Source organism: Mobula hypostoma, chromosome Y (genome assembly GCF_963921235.1).
Source record: "Mobula hypostoma chromosome Y, sMobHyp1.1, whole genome shotgun sequence".
In the NCBI taxonomy this organism is placed as follows: Eukaryota; Metazoa; Chordata; class Chondrichthyes; order Myliobatiformes; family Myliobatidae; genus Mobula; species Mobula hypostoma.
In genome coordinates this window covers 2,206,557-2,228,631 of record NC_086130.1, presented here as the reverse complement: position 1 = coordinate 2,228,631, position 22,075 = coordinate 2,206,557, and the positions used below count along the sequence as shown (strand labels likewise).

The 22,075-nt window shown below is 41.8% G+C and overlaps 1 protein-coding gene across 2 annotated transcripts in view; it reads left to right on the top strand.

The window, feature by feature from the left end:
• Window positions 1-10,379: 10,379 nt before the first annotated feature.
• Window positions 10,380-22,075, top strand: part of LOC134341079 (zinc finger and BTB domain-containing protein 44-like) — a 58,294-nt gene continuing 46,598 nt past the window's right edge. Inside the window, exons 1-3 of one of the 2 annotated variants that reach the window (XM_063038828.1) lie at window positions 10,380-11,391; window positions 15,199-15,283; window positions 17,215-17,327. In XM_063038828.1, coding sequence (XP_062894898.1) covers window positions 10,380-11,391; window positions 15,199-15,283; window positions 17,215-17,327 — 1,210 coding nt within the window. Of the gene's footprint in view, window positions 11,392-15,198; window positions 15,284-17,163; window positions 17,328-22,075 lie in introns of both variants that reach the window. The other variant, XM_063038827.1, reaches the window with a different exon arrangement.

The following is a 22,075-nucleotide window of genomic DNA, read 5'->3' as shown; positions in this document are numbered from 1 at the left end:
ATCTGATTCCTAAATGGACATTAAATCCATGAACACTACCTCACTATTTTTTTATTTCTTTTGTTTTGCACTACTTATTTCAGCTTAAATAACAGTTTTTTTCTCTGTATTTATTTATTGTGTATTACTTTGTGTTACTGCCCCAAAGTTAACAAATTCTATGATATTTTGCAGTGATATTAAATTTGATTCTGACTCTGTTTCTTATTACATCTGTATGTATGGTCACTTCTCAGAACTGTGAGTTGTGCACGTTGCCTCATTTTACTGGTTTGGTCCAGTCAGAGTGCAAAGACACAAATACACAAGGCTGGGGTGGGCAGAACCATGAAACAATGTTGGCTGTAGCTCTGTACAGTGATCAGTAAGAAGGTGACCTGGGTAGGTCAGGTGAACCTTTAGCCAATGGGATGGAGATCCAATGGTTCAATTGATCAGGAACAGTATAAGACTCAGGAGCTCCAAATATGCGGGGCAATAACTCTCCAGAAGCCAGAGACCAACCATTGCGTATAAGGAGGACCCCACAGATTCGGGAACATTGGGACCATGAGGAGTGCCTAGCCAAAGCAGAGTTCTCTCCCGGGTAATACCTTTTCTCTTCATTGACTATTCATGGAGTGTCTGGGAGTTCTAATAGGTGCACAGAGGGTAAAACCCTTATAAACTCATGACTGGAAGGACATGAGAGGATTAGATTTGTCAGAACCCAAAATCAATGAGATTGCATCAGAAAAGTGGGTGCAATTCGTAGAGACAGTGAAAGAGGCCAGTTATGCGGCAGTCCACCAAACAGGAAAGAAAAGGCAACAGAGTAAAGCCTACCTTGACTAAAAAAAATCAGTCCCATAGAATTAAGCCGAGGACAAAGAGTGATTAGGATACACCAGCCCACCTTCTTTTTAACCCAGTTGCAGGTCTTACAAAATCACAGACAAAACAAGCCTTTCTGTGTACTAAGTGCTGACTTCTTCGGATAAAAGTGGATGGTACAATATCAACCAGCTGAAATTGGTGGGTGAGAAACAGGAATATTATCAACATTGGCAATGCCTTATGCTGCTGCAAGTTAAATTTTTCACTGCAGACATGTAAAAATAATAATAATGATGATAATAATAATAATAATTAGCCAGAATAAACTACAGTCTAATCAAGCACAGGGGAAGCAGACAAACTAGTTCTCTTTGTTTCCTCTGTTATGTGGACTGTGAACTGATTCTTGGATAATCTAATCAGAGCAACTGAATGTGGACACAGGAAGCTTCAGGTAATGATCTGCTAAACCTGAGACCATTCTCAAACAAATAGCCATTTGTTATGTAAAGGATGTGGACTTCTTCATCCAGGTCATTTATTAAAATCACAAAGTGGAGTGGTCCCAGAACACCACTGGTCACCGACCTCCATGCAGAATATGACATGTCTACAACCACTCTTTGCCGTTTGTGGGCAAGCCAGTTCTGGATCCACAAAACAATGTCTCCTTGATTCCATGCCTCTTTATCTTCTGAAGGAACCTTGCATGGAAACTTTATCAAATGCCTAACTGAAATCCATGTACACTACATCTACTGCTCTACCTTCATCAATGTGTTTTGTTACATCCCCAAAGAACTCAATCAGGTTCATAGGGAATGACCTGCCCTTGATAAAACCATATTAGACCTGCATTGATGTCAATGCAAAAGCAGGAGCTGAAACTGGCCCCGATGACACCTTCTTCTGTCTTCAACCCTCCTCCTCTTCATGGACACCCCACTCCAGTCTTCTGCCTGCACTGGATCTCTATATTGCTAACTGCCAACGGGACATCAACCATCTCGACTTCACCACCCCTCGTTCCAATTCCAACCTCACTCCTTTTGAACACTCTGCTCTCCACTCCCTCCACACCAATCCTAACCTTACTATAAAACCTGCCGATAAGGGGGGTGCTGTTGTGGTCTGGCGTACTGACCTCTACCTTGCCGAGGCACAGCGACAACTCGCAGATACCTCCTCTTATTTACCCCTCGATCATGACCCCACTAAGGAGCACCAGGTCATTGTCTCCCACACCATCACTAACCTTATCAGGTCTGGGGATCTCCCTTCCTCCACCGTCAACTCTGCTCTGAAACGCATCTCACACATTTCACGCACATCTGCTCTTACCCCATCCTCCCGCCACCCCACTAGGAATAGGGTTCCCCTTATCCTTACCTACAACCCTACCAGCCTCAGGGTACAACATATAATTCTCCGTAACTTCCGCCATCTCCAATGGGAAACCACCACTAAGCACATCTTTCCCTCCCTCTCCCTTTGCATTCCGCAGGGATCGCTCCCTACATGACTCCCTTGTCCATTCATGCTCCCCATCCCTTCCCACCGATCTCCCTCCCGGCACTTATCCGTGTAAGCGGAACAAGTGCTACACATGCCCTTACACTTCCTTCTTCACCACTATTCAGGGCCCCAGACAGTCCTTCCAGGTGAGGCGACACTTCACCTGTGAGTCGACTGGGGTGATATACTGCGTCCGGTGCTCCCGATGTGGCCTTTTATATATTGGTGAGACCCGACGCAGACTGGGAGACTGCTTTGCTGAACATCTACACTCTGTCCGCCAGAGGAAGCAGGATCTCCCAGTGGCCATACATTTTAATTCCACATCACATTCCCGTTCTGACATGTCTATCCACGGCCTCCTCTACTGTAAAGATGAAGCCACACTCAGGTTGGAGGAACAACACCTTATATTCCGTATGGGTAGCCTCCAACCTGATGGCATGAACATTGACTTCTCTAACTTCCCTTAATGCCCCTCCTTCCCTTCTTACCCCCATCTCCTATTTATTTATTTCCCCCCCGACACTTTTTTCTCTCAATCTCTGTCCCTCTCACAATCACTCCTTGTCTGTTCTGCATCTTCCTCTGTGCTCCCCTCCACCTTTCTTTCTCCCCAGACCTCCTGTCCCATGATCCTCTTATATCCCTTTTGCCAATCACCTGTCCAGCTCTTGGCTCCATCCTTCCCCCTCCTGTCTTCTCCTATCATTTCGGATCTCTCCCTCCCCCCCAACTTTCAAATCTCTTACTATCTCTTCCTTCAGTTAGTCCTGTCGAAGGGTCTCAGCCTGAAACATCGACTGTACCTCTTCCTAGAGATGCTGCCTGGCCTGCTGCGTTCACCAGCAGTTTTGTGTGTATTGCTTGAAATTGCAGCATCTGCAGATTTCCTCATGTTTGCCATAAAAATATGTTGGACAGCAGAGAACTATTGGAAGAATCCAGTCTTAACTTGCAGCTTGTTAATTAAATCCGAAGTGAAGTTAGACCACTAACTTCTGTAGTTCATGTACTTATAGCAAAGCAGGAATCTGGGATTCCGTCCAGGCCACTAATAGCTGTTGTTCATATTCCTTGTTACTTATAACATTATGCAAGATTGAATCCAGTCTAGTTCCACTTACCTGTCAGATGAGCATCAAAATCAAAGTAAATTTAATATCCAAGTTTGTAAATGTTGCCATAAACTAAGTTAAGATCCATTTCCTTGCAGGCATTTACAAGAAAATAAAGAAACATAGAAGATATATTGAGAACTATTATGTGAACAAAAACTGACAACAAACTGCAAAAGAAGACAAATTGTGCAAATAAAATAAATAATACTGAGGAACTTCGTTAGCTTAGATATGCAGCACGTTAAAAGGCTCTTCTACACCAGTGATCCCAGCACCGTTCAAGGACACCTATGTGACCAACTAACTAACCAGACATCTCTGGAATGTGGGTGGAAAGCAGACAGTCTGGATGAGCCCCAGACAGTCATGGGGCAACTGCATAGGCTCCTTTCAGAGCACCACTGATGCTGTAGTAGTTTATTATTACTTATTTATTGAAATACATCGCAGAGTAGGTGCTTCTGGCCTTCCAAGCTGCACCACCCAGCAACCCATGATGTAACCATAGCCTAATCAGAGACAAGTTACAATGAATATTAAGCTACCAACCTGTATGTTTTCGGACTGTGGGAGGAAACTGGAGGTCGGAATAGTGTTAGGTTAACCGCTCCACTGCTGGATGGTAGAGTATTATTCACTTACTTACACCATTTCTCGTCCTTTACACACTGGTTGCTTCTACATCAGTGGATCTACTTCTGCAATCTTCTGAAGCAACAGAACATTTACTTTACACTGCAGTGAGGAGATAAAGGTGTAACATTAAAGGGTCAGAGGGAAATAGCCAAAGGAAAGCAAATTGGACAGGAGGAGGGATTTCAAAGAGCAAGACCACCACAACTCTTCCCACCACTAAGGACTTACTTAAAAGGCAGCATTCATTACCAATACTGGGACATACTCCATGTGACCAATTAATCCATTAGCCTGTACATCTTTGGACTGTGGGAGGAAACCAGAGAACCCAGAGGAAACCCACACAGTCATAGGGAGAAGGTGAAAACCGGTTACTGCAAGCAGCCGGAATTGAACCCCAGGTCACTGCTGAGCAGTAGTACAGTTCTGAGGCAATACAATGCAGGAATAATGGCTGTATCCCTTCCTGTAGTCCCTTCTGACCAGTACTTGGCACTTGCTACTGTTAGGGTCAAGTAACAGCCAAGCAGAGAACTCCTGTTCTCAACATTTTATTTATTTGCACTATTTGTTTTCTTTGTGAATTGTTTATTTGTTAGACTTTCGTTTACATTGTTTTTGAATTCTTTCAGTATAAAGTGGATGTAGGGAGGATGTCTCTTACGGTAGGGGAATCTAAGACCAGAGAACACCAGAGAACCCCTACAGGGGTAACCTTTTAGTATGGAGGTGACCAGGAATTTCTTTTGCCAGAGAGTAGTGAATCTGTAGAATTTTTTGCCACAGCCAGCTGTGGAGGCCAAAGGATTAGGTGTATTTAAGGCAGAAATTAATGGATTCTCGTTTAGTCAGGAAGGGATCTGGGGAGGCCCCATTGGCCAAATGGCTTACTTTTCTATATCTCATGGTCTTTTCTAAGTTCTGTTGTATTTTGGAAATGCTTACAAGAACGTGAAGCTCAAGTTGATGGTAGCATGTATGCTTTTACTTCGACAATAAATTTTACTTTAACTACTGCTACTTTTCCTTGAAATTACTTGAGATTTTAAATCAAGTTGGATTTAAAATATTCAGTAAAGAGATAGACTGAGTTCCCACCTAAAAGTTCAAAGTGATACGTGTGACATCCCACCCCGCAAAAACTCATTTCAGAGAGGAAGCACCCCTGCCCGCCGCAACCCCAAATCCCCCTCCCATCGACCTCCAAGGGTGTACATAATACTTTGTTTAGTGATTTTCTCTAATCTGTAAACCAAGTTGGGTATATGCAGCAGAAGTGACATTAAAATATGTACTTCTATTATACCATCATGTTTATTCTGTTACAACTTTAAGCAAGTCTACAGGGAGTTTGGCCTTATCATGTAGGACATCAATAGTGTAGCTCCTTGACAGCTAGCCAGCTAGTTTAAATCAGGGGTCCCCAACCATTTTTGCACCGCGGTCCAGTTTAATATTGACAATATTCTTGTGGACCGGCCGACCCCGGGGGGGGGGGGAATTAAACACAACTGGAATATCGGTGATAAGTCAACTGTAAGTCACTTGCAAGTGGCTAATACACTCAATTTCATTTCTAAAGGGGTTTATCTAACGAATTTAATCACACAGCGCATATTTTCCTCACGAGTGTAGAGATAAGTCAATTATAACAGTGGTCCCAAACCTCCGGGCTGCCAAGAATGCAGTGGTACAGCAGTAGCCAGAACGCACCCAGCACATCTTTAAGAAAAAAGCTGAAATAAACAAGTTAATTGCAGACATCCCACCTCTCCTGGAAGTTCCGGGAGTCTCCCGCATATCTATAGTGCCTCCCTGATACCCGGAAATTATATATATCCTGGAAATTGATTTTTTTGAGAGGGAGAGCGAGCATCCTGACTGGTCTCTCTTTGTGCTAAGAGTGGTCCGTGAGGAAACAATATGATCTGGCGACATGAAACTATATTAGTCAGCTGCACTTTTCCTCATTCCCTGTCACGCACTGTTGAATTTTAATGCACGCGAGGTCATCAGTGACCCAAGACGTGCAAAGGAATAGGTCTGTGACCCATTTGTGAATGTCCCCAGTGAATCATCCATGTCAGCGCAGGAAGAAGATCAACTCCTCGAGCTTGCAAATGACGGCGGGCTGAAAAGAACATTTGACATAACATCTCTGCTGGCATTCTGGATCAAAGTCAAGGCTTAATATCCTGAGATAACCACGAAAGCACTGAAAATGTTGCTTCCAATTCCAACATCATATTTCTGCAAAGTGGAGTTTTCTGCAATGAATGCAACGAAAACTAAATTGCAGAATAGACTGGACATAAGGAACCCCCTTCGAGTATCGCTTTTTCCCATCACCCCTCGCTGGGACCATGTTGTTGCAGGAAAACAAGCCCAGGGCTCCCACTGATTCAGCGATATTGGTGTGTTGCAATGATTTTATACATTCATACGAGGAAAACATGTGCTGTGTGTTTAATAACCAAACATTACTTAAAATGTTAACAACAGGAATTCTGCAGATGCTGGAAATTCAAGCAACACACATCAAAGTTGTTGGTGAACGCAGCAGGCCAGGCAGCATCTATAGGAAGAGGCACAGTCGACGTTTCAGGCCGAGACCCTTCGTCAGGACTAACTGAAGGAAGAGTGAGTAAGGGATTTAATGTTATGATGCTATTGACTTATAAGTGACTTACAATTCAGTGGTCCCCAAGCTCAGGGCTGCAAAGCATGCAGTGGTACAGCAGTGGCTGGAACGCACCGAGTAGATGTTTAAGAAAAAAGCCAAAATAAACAAGCTAATTAATTAGGTGCGCCCGGCCGTAAATGTCGACCCAGATCAGAGGCGATTGCCGATTGCGCCGCTTCTGATCTGGGCCGACAGTTACGTGCCGGGCGGCCCCTATAGTTCTGAAAATTAGATTTCCACAGTTACTGCTCGCCTAGGTAATCATTTCCAAGACTTAAGTATTTTGGCTTTTGTCCCCTTCTCGGGCCGAAGCCTCCACTCCTTAGAGTCCGTCTGACTTACTGAGTTCCCAAAGCATTTTGTGGGTGTTGCTGTTTATTTCCCTTTTGCTGGTCGCCGCAGCTTTGGCGTGGAGAAGTTTGCCGATTACACCACGGGGATGGGGCTTGGGGGGACGTGGCGGGCGGGTGCAGGCGCCAGGGGCATGCCGTTGCTGCCTGTCTGCACTCCTGGCTCCCAGACAGGACTGTCAATCATGGCCCGATCACCTGTCAGCCACGCCCCTTAGTTTGAGTGACAACTGCAAGCGCGCGGGGCAGGCCGGGAACAAAACAAACGCCAGCGCGGAGCGGTGGCGGCGGTGGCGGTGGGTTTCTAAGTAACCGTCACTTCAACTCAACTCCCCTTTCCCTTCCCCTCACATACGGTGAGTCAGCGTGCCGTCGGAGCGCTTGATCCTCTTTCCCCGACACTTAGGTCTGGGTCTTCCACCACCATCCCTCGTCTTTTTCCCAACACAGACCAGCTGCGGCCTGGGCTCTGGCCCTGCCCCCGTCGTCGTTTCGCGTCTCGGGGGCTTGTGGCGTCAACAAAAGGCCACACGTCGACTAGGACCCCGCAGAGGAGAGAAGCGGACGTGGCGGGCCGCGTCCGGCCTAGTATGAGGTGGTGGGCAGAACTTCGGCCTCGACCCGACGGCTTCAGTGGGTCAGCCCCCTCCCGTGGGCTCAAAAAGATCCAATTTGGATAATGGAGGAGCGGAGAGGGTACTGAGTACGGGATGATCCCAGGCGAGGGGCAAGTGATGAGCACCGGGATAATGCTGGATGGGGTGTGGTGAAGGGTACAAGATGATCCCAGATGGGGTGCGGGCGTGGTAGACATGGATTAATTTTAGGCAAAGGATGATGGTGGGCATGGGATGAGCTAGATGGGGTCGGGTCACAGGATATCCGGGTGTGGTTTGTGGGTGGTATAGGTACAGATGATCCGTGTTTTCGGAATATTGGATAACAATTTCTGGTGATTCATTGCCCTGCACTATTGGTGAATTCCGAGCTGAGCATGGGAGTAGCCTTTGCTCATTCTGATTTGTGTGCTGTTTGGACAGAGTTGGTAGTTACCAAAGTGAATAGAGTTGCACAGTGTGTGGTTATGATTTGAGGGTGTGGAAATACAATCAAAACTTTCAATGGTGAGTTGGATAGGCTCCTTGAGGGTTACAAGGAATGGAATTAACTTGATTCCTTCAAAAAAGGTGTGTAACTTCATTGGGTCAAATTACTGCCACCTTTGCTGTAACATTTCTGATGGGATGAAATGTGAAGGTGAAAACATTTATAACATTGATAGAACAGAGCAGATCTGAGGGGCCAGTGGAAGAGTCCTGGAAGCAGTACGGTGTAGAGGGTCTGAATTGGTGCAGACTCTAATATTGCACACTTTCAAACAATCAGCACTGTTAAAGTTCCAAGCAGTAAACGTAGACATGAAGCAGTTATAAAGATTTGAAGCAGTGAAATAGGTGCATGAATGGTTCCGTAGCAATTCAAGTTGTTAACTTGATTTGAAAACTAAATCCCATTTATGCCCTGCTTCTGCTCCTTTGCTTGATCTACCGCCACTAAGCAGTAAGAACTTTACTACTACCAAAACCAAAAGCTTTAACTAAAATTGCTGGCTGGCAAGTTCAATCATGACACTACAGCCGCTTCTTTGGAGCTACAGAAGTAATATGCTCCGATTACTTTTGAAAGTACATATAAAGAAGCTATATTAACTAAACTTCTGATCCTGTATTCCAAAAGGAACAATACTTGTGAATTTAACAGCATAAATGTTTTTGACTCAGTTAAACGTTTTTGAACATCTGCATAATTTCTGGTGACCAGTCTGTCAATCTTCTCTATTTATGATTTGAACATACCTATCACAATTCAGCTTGATGGACAAACAAGAAAAGTTTTGCAGATGGTGAAAATCTAAGCAACAGACGCAAAATGCTGGAGGAACTCAGCAGTCCAGGCAGCATTTATGGATAACAGTGTAGTCGATGTTTTGGGCTGAGACCCTTCAGCAGGACTGGAGAAAATAAGCTGAGGAGTCAGCCTGTTAACAGAAGTTTCTTGTGTGTTGTATTCATTATGTATACTAGGATAGTAATTGGCTGGCTTGCATCTAGATTTCACTGTCAGTACCTGAGTCAGTGGTGGAGGCAGATACACTAGTGAAGTTTAAGAGACTACTAGACACGTATATGGAGGAATTTAAGGTGGGGGGGTTTATATGGGAGGCAGGGTTTGAGGGTCAGCACAACAATGTGGGCTGAAGGACCTGTGCTGTACTATTCTATGTTCTATGTTTTAACTACTTGGATTCAGTCGTCACTTACGTAGCACTGTCTTCTCTCATTATTACAATATTTAGGATTTAATTGTGCTCATGTAAATGTTTGATTACTAAATAGCACAGGTAATACTAACTAGCATAGAACAAAGATTTGTTGCATTCTTAAATAAGCTGGTGAAGGGAAGTATAAAAGAAGTGGAATCTTTCTGCTAAAAGGCAAAGCAAGCGTGAATAGTTCTTCACCCTGAAAGTCTAACCTAAAATATTCAAAATGAATTTTAATTTCTTGTGCTGTATAGAACAATCCTTTGTATTCAGGTGTAATTAGATTAAATTGATTTTAGAAGAATTAGGTGTGTTTGGGCATATTCTGGAATTAGCAAGTACTAATCTCAACAGCAACAAACCTTCAGATCTGAATATGGATTGTAGATGGAATTTAAAACGCCGCTTGGAACAGTGGTCTTCCTGAAGCCATGCTTTAGAGTAAATTACAGACCAGAAACAGCCAATTGTTTGATGTGTATGTCTACACCCTACTGCATAAATACAGCTCAAGAGGCCAGAGCATTTACGTTAAATTACAGACCAGGTGACATCCAATTAACAGAGGTTTCTGTATATGCAGACTCCACTGCCTGAATACAACTAAGAGACCACAGTAATTAACTCTCATTTTGGGTGCATTGCTGGAATTAGGAAAATTACATGCAACTCAAAAGAAACATTATGAGGACATTGTAACAATAGAAATAGTCCTGTTACCTTCATTGTTTAACATACAGAAATATGCTGAAATGTTGGATCAGGGCCTCGGTGTGTGTGTGTATGTCTCTCTTTCTCTCTCTCTCTCTCTCTGTCTCTCTCTCTCACACAGACTAATTAATGTGTTAGAGATTGTATGGAATTTGAAAATGCAAAATAAAATGTAAATGTCTTTCCTTCAGGTACTTCAACGTTTTTAACAGTGAGGAACAATAATGGGTCTAAAAACTTTCACACACAACTCGCCAGTCCACAGTCAGGAGCTTCTGGGAAAGTTAAATAAATTACGCAACGAAGGGCATTTCTGTGATGTGACAATTCGGGTCCAAGACAAGGTCTTCAGGGCCCACAAAGTGGTCCTTGCTGCTTGCAGTGAATTCTTCAGGGCAAAACTTGTAAACCAATCGAATACAGATGAGTGCATTTTGGATTTGAATCATGTAACTGTCAGTGGATTTTCTCCATTGCTGGAGTATGCATATACTGCTACACTTGCCATAAATACAGAGAACATTATTGATGTCTTGGCTGCTGCTAGTTATATGCAGATGTTCCATGCAGCCAAAACCTGTTCAGAGTTCATGAAATCAAGTATCCTGTGGAATACAAGCAGTAATCTGACACGGTCTGTTCCTTTACTTCCTCAAGAGAACAGTAGTGCTTGCATCGTTCAGTCTCATGATGACAACCTATCTCCAGTATCTTCAGAATGCAGTTCTGTTGAGAAATGTAAGCCCAGGGAATCTCGCAGAAAACAGAAGAACTTCATTATGATGTCTCCAGAGAGTCCCACCGAATCTGCTGCACAGCCCAACTGTTCTCAAGTTGTGAACCCCTCGGTGGCTTTCTCAGACAATAGGACCCAGCAACCTGTGGACTCATCACTGTCATTTCAGTGGACACACCCTGTGGGTGCTGAGTGTCGGACTCTCAGCGAAAAAGCAAAGTCAACGGAAAGTGTGAGGGTCGTGGAACAGCCCATAAACACTGAGGTGACGGGGCGGGTGCCCGAGTACACCGCCTGTGAAAGTACAAAAGCAACGTCACCCCCTATACTAGAAGATGATGTGAGGATCAAAGTTGAAAGGTTGAGTGATGATGAAGGCCATGACCTTGTATCACAGCCTGTCAGTGCATCACAGAGTTCACTTAGTGACCATCAAACTGTACCAGGAAGTGAACAGACTCAGGAGGATTTATTGATTAGTCCCCAATCATCTTCTATTGGTATGTACTACTGAACTTCAAACAGGCTTCAGTCTTAGTTATCCATTGTATTCACGTTTTATTGTATTAACGCATTCTCATATCTACAGATGTCATACTATAGCCCTGGTTGAGGTGACTGGTGGATTATTTGCTGTAGAAGAAGCAACGATGAGTAGAACAGTCGGTTAACAATACCTAGCTGTAGCTAATTAGGAAGAAACGGAAGTAATTTGTGTGCTGCATGTCTCTTATTTTCCCTCAGAGTATATGAAATTTATTTGCAATAATGCCTGCTGAAAAAATGTTGTCTTCCTTCAAGTCGGTTGGAGTGACAAATGAACCCTTTGTTTTCATCACAATGCTGTCAACTCACTGCAAAACTGGGTCATGTTGCAGGTGGTTCTCAATCCACAGTTAATCTGACTAGCCTGCCCACATGTTAACTACTAGGATAGCAGCAAAGTTGCCCTAATTCAAATTCTCACTTAAGCATTCTAAAGATTTTTTTTAAGTCTGTAAGCTTAAGTATTACTTATTCACATGCCATTTGAAAAGTCACTTTTAAAATATTGTCCTGGTAATTGTTGCTCGATCTATAGTGCTGTTACTTTGTAAAGATTTTGTAGACAGCAATGCTGAACAAATTGCTCTCCTTATACTTTCATACATTTCTTTAACTTCAAGGTTGTAAAGAAAGCTATAATTAAAGTTAACCAAACTCTGCAAGGCAGGTGTTCTTTGGTTAAGTGTAACTCATATTGTCTGTAAGTTGAAATGAAGTAATTCCTCTGTGACATCTTCAAGCATTCTTTCTTTAAATCAAGTGTTTGTTTTTTTAATAATAGTTATTAATATTAGTATTTTCTATTAAATAACGGAATAGTTTTTATGGAGTATTTTCATACCATCTTTGTAAATTTATTATGGTTTCCTATTCGATCTTTTCCAACCTCACAATATCCCTTTCTAGAGAATAGATATTACACCTTTTTTGGGCAGTTTATTTAGATTGCAGATGACCTAATTCCACCACTTAATCAGGTGGCCGAAGACATGAGAAATGGGCAGGTAGTACTTAATTTAAAATGCACAATGCTGAACATTCCAAACAAGATATCCACTTTTTTTTTACCACCGAAGAGTTTGGAAAGCTCTGGGCTTTCCAAGATATTCTTCCACTTTTTTCACCGTGGACCAAGGATTCCCATGAGTTATTACATCTTTATAAGGAGATTTTCAGCATATCCTTCAAAAATGTTTTGTGATCTGGAAGTTAGTTACTGTAAGTTCAAAGTTAAGTGTTAAGTTTTTGGGAATTTGTTGTCAGAATTGGGCCATGTAATTAGAGGCTCAATCCCACTGAATTCTGGTCCAGGTTATTGGAAGTCATAGGCAATTCTAAGCCAATGAGTTAGAAGAGTTTACTGAGTCTGCATTAGTGTAACTTCTGCAGTGCTTTGTGGTATTCACTTGACAGTTGTATCTGAAGCACAAGAAGTGTAAGTCACTGCTGATTGGTAGCTTATGTTAGATCAGAGCTCTTTTTAATTTGCCGAAGGTTGTGCTGGCATTTATGACACTGCTGTATGCCAGAGAGATTGACATGAGATACAGAAACTATCTAAAGATCTCATTGTGGGGTTTGACTGTGGTTGGAGGGGATGGTTGGGGAAAGAAACAGGGTTGTTCAATATGGACAAGTAAGGAGATCAATAGAAACATAGAAACATAGAAAATAGTTGCAGGAGTAGGCCATTCGGCCCTTCGAGCCTGCACCGCCATTCAGTATGATCATGGCTGATCATCCAACTCAGAACCCCGCCCCAGCCTTCCCTCCATACCCCCTGATCCCTGTAGCCACAAGGGCCATATCTAACTCCCTCTTAAATATAGCCAATGAACTGGCCTCAACTGTTTCCTGTGGCAGAGAATTTCACAGATTCACCACTCTCTGTGTGAAGAAGTTTTTCCTAATCTCGGTCCTAAAAGGCTTCCCCTTTATCTTCAAACTGTGACCCCTCGTTCTGGACTTCCCCAACATCGGGAACAATCTTCCTGCATCTAGCCTGTCCAATCCCTTTAGGATTTTATACGTTTCAATCAGATCCCCCCTCAATCTTCTAAATTCCAACGAGTACAAGCCCAGTTCATCCAGTCTTTCTTCATATGAAAGTCCTGCCATCCCAGGAATCAATCCGGTGAACCTTCTTTGTACTCCCTCTATGGCAAAGATGTCTTTCCTCAGATTAGGGGACCAAAACTGCACACAATACTCCAGGTGTGGTCTCACCAAGGCCTTGTACAACTGCAGTAGTACCTCCCTGCTCCTGTACTCGAATCCTCTTGCTATGAATGCCAGCATACCAATTCGCCTTTTTCACTGCCTGCTGTACCTGCATGCCCACTTTCAGTGACTGGTGTATAATGACACCCAGTTTGCTTCAGTTAAAGAGTTTGTAAATTTCGGCCTCAAACCTGTGTACCTGTTTGTCTCAACTGTTTACTGTAGATGAACAACAGAGGCTGGGGAGAAGTTGTTAAATGAATTCTCTTTTTATTCCTATAGTGGCAGGAAACACATTGGAGACAAAGTGTGATATTGGAATAAGAAGTATGAAGGCACATCCCTGCTTCATCTCATTTCACACTGGGATGGGGTTTGCTGTGGACCAGTGGGTTAGGATAGTTGCTTGTGTAGCAAAAGTGTTTAAAAGGGCAGCTGAAATTGATGAGAATTCTGCATAACAGCTGTCTCCTGAGAACAATCAAAGGCTGTTGTGAAGGCACAACCATGTACAGAGGTTGATTATGTCCTCTGCATTTTTTTCTTGGATTTTTCAGTGTTGTGAAAATCTCTGTTGTACCTACAAATTCCATTCATTTATGTTGCTCTTTTGGGAGGGGCATTGGATCCTTGCATTGACGAGGAGCATCTCAAGAAAATCTTTCAGGGATTACTACAATCAGACTTTTCTCCTTTGTTGAATCTACTGAGATTGTCAAGTATCCTTTCATCTACTCAGATAAGGACATGAATTTGAGCAAGAGGTACTTCTCTGATGTGTTTTAACACTTAAGCACGTATTCTGTCTGCTCTGCAGGCTTTTTGTTTACTTGGTCAATAGGCTTTTGCATCGATGATGACATTGGTGTGCTCTATGTTGAACCCCAGTATCTACAGTAGATTTAAAATTCTGGAGTTTTTTGAAGTGTTCCTTCCAGTTGCCATTAACTGCCTTCCACCTAGATAAGTTTTTCTCTGATTTCAGCTCTAAGTGGGGTGGGTCTTTACTGTTCAAATGATAGGTAGTCTTGATAAACCTGGTGAATCATGTGTGAACAACTTGTTGCTGGACCTCTCATGCTTGTTCTGTCTGCCACTTGTATTTAAGGTGGCAAGATCTTTGGTGGATCTCGAACTTCAGAAGTCAGTCCAAGAATGTTTTGTGTTTATGGCTATTAATTTCTGGATCTTATTGTCATTTTCATCAATCCAGTTTGTCTTTTCTGGTTGAGAAGCAGTTTTCCTGCACAACTGCTGATTGTGGCAAATTTCACAACACTATTTAATATTGCCACTAATATTTTTGCACAACTCTTACAAATATTTGCCTTTTTTGCAATGGTTAAGCTTGAACTGTGTAGATTTATTGCAGTTTATCAATCTGCTTTAGTGAATTATTATCAGACTGCAGAGTGAAATTCCAATTATAGTTGATTTTTAAACAATATTCGCTTCTCAATGCAAAATTCAAGTACGATGGATCACTTAAAAGTTCTTGTCCTATTAAATGTTCAGTGTTATTTACTTTTTACTCTAAACAGGTTCAGTAGATGAAGGAGTTACAGAAGGGCTGCCAACACTTCAAGGCACTTCCAATGCCAACAATCACCCCGATGATGATGACAGGTAGGTAGTCTTTGTACACACAAGGGTTTAGTTCAGGCTGACTAGAGTGAAATATGATGAGATAAAGCAGCAGTCAGTGGTTTTTAAAACTGAAGAAAATACAATTGTCAGTTGTGGAAAGATCTGTCTTAAAATCAGTCTTCTGATGTGTTCATTCAAAAGGATATATAATTGAAATTTACACATTCAAGACAGAGGCTCTGGTTGCCTCATATCTACCTTCCCTGTCGAAATTTTGAATGCCAAATTTCCTTGTTCAAGTTTGTTGTCGTTCAGTCGTACACATGTATACTGTCTACTGAACAAAGGTGCACAACATAGTACGTATAACTCACAAACAACACATAAAGTAATACTACAGATAAATTACCAATTAATAAGGTTAAATACAAATCAACTCAAGCTCCAAAACTCAGCAAGGAAGGTGATAAATAATCTGATGTTCATTAATAATGAAAATTAGTACATTTCTTGATTCTGGTGGTTCTTCCATAAAATTGCTCAAAATACATTTCATTGTGCATTGTTTCACTGGAGGAGTATTATATGATGAAAAATACTGTGGTATATTTTACTAGTCTTTTCCTAAACTGCTTTGTGGAGTCTTGTGCTTTAACCCTATAAAACAACAAAGTGACTGGATCATTAAAGCGTTTCTTAAGTAAACTGGAAGATAATTGGTTGTTCATCTCATGATTGGCATATGTTTTCAGATCAGTAAATTGATTCAAGTTAGTGTGATCAGATGATTAAATCTGAAATAATAGGTTCATTTAACTATATTAATTAGTTTTGGGATGAAATAATTTCTCCATATAATTTAGGGAGTGCCACAGAAGGACAAATATTAATAGATGGAGGAGGTGAAGGAGTCTCAAGATGCTATGGACAAAGTACAGAATTTATGGAGGTGGGGCTCAGATTTATGGTTACATTGGAGGTTTAAATTTTGAGCTGTTAGTACATGGGCACTCATTGGTAACAAGGGACCTAGGGTTAAATGAAATTTGATACACAGTGGGATAAAGATCACAAAACATTGGAAATACAGAATTATATAAAAGGGGGGAGGGTTGACTAATTGATCCCTTTAAAAAATGTTGCTAAATGCAAATAGATACTTGAATTCTGAAATTAAAATGGATGTTGGAAATATTAAATGAGTCAGGCAGCATCTGTGGAGAAAAAGCACAGCTAAAGTTTCAGGATAAAAAAGTGGTATCAGGAGTGATTGTTAAGCTACAGTATTCAGGGAACAAGATAACACGGTAGTGCTGGTTTTGTTCTTGAGATTTCAGTTAATACTTGGTCTGTCACTAGTAAGAACTACGTAGGGAAATCACCTTTTACTTTTGTTGCTTTAGGCGATTGCATATATAAAATTGTAGCAAATGTGCAAAATTTGTATAACGGTAAATATTTAATTCAGTATAATTTATTTTACTTCTCTTTGTTTGGTTGTTGTTAGACAATGTATGCTGCTTTTGAAAAATTAAGAATAGATTGTTTATGTTGATAATTTCCATACATGCAGAATTCTGCATTCTATAATGAGTTTGGTATGCTGTATAACAGTTCCGTAAACATGCAAAATACTGTGGAAGCTGGAAATCTGAAATACAAATAGAATGTACTCAATTGGACATCTGCAGACAAAAAAAGCAGTTACCGTTTCATATCATTGACCTTGTGTATATTATGTTTTTAGTAGATTCAGTTGTATATATTGCAGAGGGTGTACATCCTGGGTCAGAATTATACATTATACCATTTACACTTAAATGAGCTCTTAAGTATTTAGTATTGCGATTAAGCAAAGGTTTGTTCATTTCTCTGTTGATTGGTTGCACTTTTACACTGATGTTCTCTGATCTTTCTAGGCTAGAGAGTGGGCAGTATTCCTACCAGCTCTACATAAACCCTTCCACAAGTGGCACAGAAAGACCCTGTCCAAATGGTCCTAATAAGCCTTTTCAGTGTCCTACATGTGGTGCTAGGTTCACGCGCATCCAAAACCTCAAACAGCACATGCTTATTCACTCAGGTAAGTGTTGATGTAAGGGCAGTACAGGTTTCCCCCACTATCTGAAGTTAGAGCATTCCTATGAAACTGTTCATAAGCCGAAATGGCGTAAAGCGAAGAAGCAATTACTATTAATTTGTATGGGAAAAATTTTTGAGCATTCCCAGACCCAAAAAAATAACCTACCAAATCATGCCAAGTAGCATATAAAAACTAAAATAACACTAACTTATAGTAAAAGCAGGAATGGTATGATGAATACACAGCCTATATAAAGTAGAAATACTTTTCTGCAATCATTGCAGTACTGTCAAGCATAGCCAAAATCTCATGCAAGCGCTCTTGGGTGGAAGCGCTCTCTCCATTAACCCTTAAGCTATGAAGCGGTCGTCGCCTCAAAAACCGATCAAACCTCCCATGACTACCTTTAAATTCCACTTTTGCAAAAATGTCTTTCATTTATATTGGAAAAAATCTTGCGTGTTCCCAGACCTGAAAAATAACCTACCAAATCATACCAAATAACACATAAAAATACACATCCTGTATAAAGTAGAAATAATGTATGTACAGAGTAGTTTCACTTAGGGAATCGAGAAGACAGCGAGCACACCGATGATGGTATGTTAGGCTGAGGTTGCGGCGGTGGGAGGTACAGGAGACTGGTCACTAATGTCTTCTATGTCTGCCTGCCTCGACGTCGAAGGCCGAGGTTCGTTGTCTGCTGTGGCTGATGTGGAAGGCTTGAAAAACAACAGTATGCTTGACTGCTTAGCCTCACATATTTTTCTATCATACAGTTCTTTGTAAGCACTCAAACCATCCTGCAAATATGCCCTAAATCTACGTGCCCTTTCAAAATTAAAGTCATACCTTTCAGCAATCACTGCAGTGCTGTCAATCGCAGCGAAAATCTCATGCAAGTGCTTCACATTCAGTGCCTGGACGACTTCACTTTCGGGCTACTCGCAACTGCGTTCGGTTTCGATTCATATCCTCTTCGCAATTGCATCAGCTCTTCATCTGTCGGTTCTTGGTCATGGGATGCCAAAACATCTTCAACATCATCTTCATCAACTTCCACGAATCCAGCCTCCTTAGCCAAAATCAGTATTGCTGTGTTTATTGTTGTTGGTTCAAAGCCTTTAAAATCATACACTGCTTCGGGACATAGTTTCCTCCAAACACCATTTCTGATCGAGACTGTTAGCCTATCAAGAACATCTCCAAGGTTGGCGATTGCCAGTTTTATATTGTAGTCTTTTCTGATCTCTCGCAAAGATGCTTCGGAGTTGCCCTCTCTGTCAGCACTTACAATAAAACTCATCACATTTTGCATATAGTAAACCTTAATTGTGGCTGTTAGGCCTTGGTCACACGGCTGCAGCAACGATGTCGTATTCGGCGGAAAGAACGCAACACGAATGTTACTGCCATACTCGGTAATGTCAGGCGGATGAGCAGCACAATTATCGACAATCACAAGGCACCTATTATCAAGGTTATTTTCTCTGCAGTATTTTTCATCAAAAGGACTAACGTATCTGCTCATGTGCTCAGAAAAAAGCACTTGGGTGTTCCAACTGCTTGGATGTGAGTGGAACACAACAGGAAGGGTATTCTTATCTATGCCTTTAAGTGCCCTCGAATTTTCTGAATGGTACACTAGTAGAGGCTTAGTGGCGTTAATAATAGGCATTAAGGTAAACCTGTCCTTCGATGCCTTGTGTCCCTTAGCCTGCTTTTCTTCTATCGAAATAAATATCTTGCTTGGCAATTTTTTCCAATAAATTGCAGTTTCGTCACAGTTAAACACTTGCTTATATGAATAACCACCTTCTGTAATTATTTTCTTCAGTTCTGCTGGCAACGGTTTCAGCAGCTTCAGTATCAGCCGAAGCACTCTCTCTGGTAAACATTAAACTATGAAACTGCTCTCGCCTCAGAAACCGATCAAACCACCCATGACTACCTTTAAATTCCACTTTCGCAACACTTTCATCACCATCTGCCAGTGCTTTCTGTTTCAGCTTATTATAAAGACTAACTGATTTCTCCTTAAGTATAAGAAAATATAATGGAACACCACGCTTTGTACACCCATCAATCCACTCAAGCAATAGACTTTCCATTCTATCCATTATTGGATGCGGACTAAGAGAGACCACTTTGCTACGAGCAGAACCAACAGTAACATCGGCAGCTTTCAGGATTCTTTCTCTCTGCGTATAAATAGTGCGAATGGTTAAATAATGCCTCCGGCACAGAGTCTGGCCCTGTAACTCAGAAGGGTAGGGAAAGGAAGAGGAGGGCAGTTGTGATAGGGGACTCGATAGTAAGGGGGTCAGATATGCGATTCTGTGGACGCAGTCCAGGGACCCGGATGGTAGTTTGACTCCCTGGTGCCAGGGACCAGGATATCTCTGATTGTGTCCAAGATATCCTGAAGTGGGAGGGTGAGGAGCCAGAGGTTGTGGTACATATAGGTACCAATGACATAGGTAGGAAAAGGGAAGAGGTCCTGAAAGGAGAATATAGGGAGCTAGGAAGGGAGTTGAGAAAAAGGACCGCAAAGGTAATAATCTCAGGATTACGGCCTGTGCCACGCGACAGTGAGAGTAGGAATGCGATGAGGTGGAGGATAAATGCGTGGCTGAGGGATTGGAGCAGGGGGCACGGATTCATGTTCTTGGATCATTGGGACCTCTTTTGGCGCAGGCATAACCTATACAAAAAGGACGGGTTACACTTGAATCCTAGGGGGACTAATATCCTGGTGGGGAGATTTGCGAGGGCTACTGAGGTGACTTTAAACTAGAATGGTTGGGGGGAGGGAATCAAATTAAGGAAACTAGGAGAGGGTAGGTTGTTTCACAAGTAGAGAAAGCTAGTGGACAAGTGTGTGAAGGAAGATTGGCAGGGGACAGAGATCAGGAGCACTTAGACCAAAGATGTAGGGGAAAAGGAAGAAAAAGATAACAAAGTTGTTTGCTCCATTAAGGATAAACAGAGAGTGGGATGTGAAGAGTTTCTTAAATGCATCTATTTTAATGCTAGGAACATTGTAAGAAAGGTGGATGAGCTTAGAGCATGGATTGATACCTGGAAATATGGTGTTGTAGCTATTAGTGAAATGTGGTTGCAGGAGGGGTGTGATTGGTAACTAAATATTCCAGGATTTCATTGCTTCTGGTGTGATAGAATAGGAAGGGCAAGAGGGAGAGTTGTTGCATTGCTTGTCAGAGAAAATATAACAGTGGTGCTCTGACAGGATAGATTAGTGGACTCGTCTAGGGAGGCTATTTGGGTGGAACTGAGGTATAGGAAAGGTGTTGTGAAGCTTACAGGGGTGTATTATAGACCACCTAATGGGGACCGAGAACTGGAGGAGCAAATTTGTAAGGAGATAGCAGATATTTGTAGTAAGCTCAAGATTGTGATTGTGGGAGATTTTACTTTTCCACACATAGACTGGGAAGCCCATACTGTAAAAGGACTGGATGGTTTGGAGTTTGTGAAATGTGTGCAGGGTAGTTTTTTGCAGCAATACATAGAGGTACCAAGGGGCAGTGTTGGATCTCCTGTTAGGGAATGAGATAGGGCAGGTGACAGATGTATGTGTTGGGGAGCACTTCGGGTCCAGTGATCACAATACCATTAGTTTCAATATAATTATGGAGAAGGATAGGACTGGACCTAGGATTGAGATTTTTGATTGGAGAAAGGCTAACTTTGAGGAGATGTGAAAGGATTTAGAAGGAGTGGATTGGGATAATGTGTTTTATGGGAAGGATGTAATAGAGAAATGGAGGTCATTTAAAGGTGAAATTTTGAGGGTACAGAATCTTTATATTCCTGTTAGGTTGAAAGGAAAGGTTAAAAGTTTGAGACAGCCAAGGTTTTCAAGGGATATTGGAAACTTGGTTCGGAAAAAGAGAGGGATCTTCAATAAATATAGGCAGCTTGGAGTTAATGAGGTGCTCAAGGAATAAAAATAATGTGAAAAGAATCTTAAGAAAGAAATTAGAAAAGCTAAAAGCAGATACGAGCTTTGGCAAGTAAGGTGAAAATAAATCCAAAGGGTTTCTACAGTTATATTAATAGCAAAAGGATAGTGAGGGATAAAATTGGTCCCTTAGAGAATCAGAGTGGACGGCTATGTGCGGAACCAAAAGAGATGGGGGAGATTTTGAACAATTTCTTTTCTTCAGTATTCACTAAGGAGAATGATATTGAATTGTGTAAGGTAAAGGAAACAAGAAGGGTAGTTATGGAAAGTATGACAATTAAAGAAAAGGAAGTACTGGCGTTTTTAAGGAATATAAAAGTGGATAAGTCTCCGGGTCCGGACAAGATATTCCATAGGACCTTGAGGGAAGTTAGTGTGGAAATAGCAGGGGCTCTGACAGAAATATTTCAAATGTCATTAGAAATGGGGATGATGCGGGAGGATTGGCGTATTGCTCATTTGGTTCCATTGTTTAAAAAGGGTCCTAAGAGTAAACCTAGCAATTATCGGCCTGAAAATTTGACGTCAGTGGTGGGTAAATTGATGGAAATTATTCTTAGAGATGGTGTATATAATTATCTGGATAGACAGGGTCTGATTAGGAACAGTCAACATGGATTTGTGTGTGGAAGGTCATGTTTGACAAATTTTATTGAATTTTTTGATGAGGTTACTAAGAAAGTTGACGAGGTGAAAGCGGTGGATGTTGTTTGTATGGACTTCAGTAAGGTATTTGACAAGGTTCCACACGGAAGGTTAG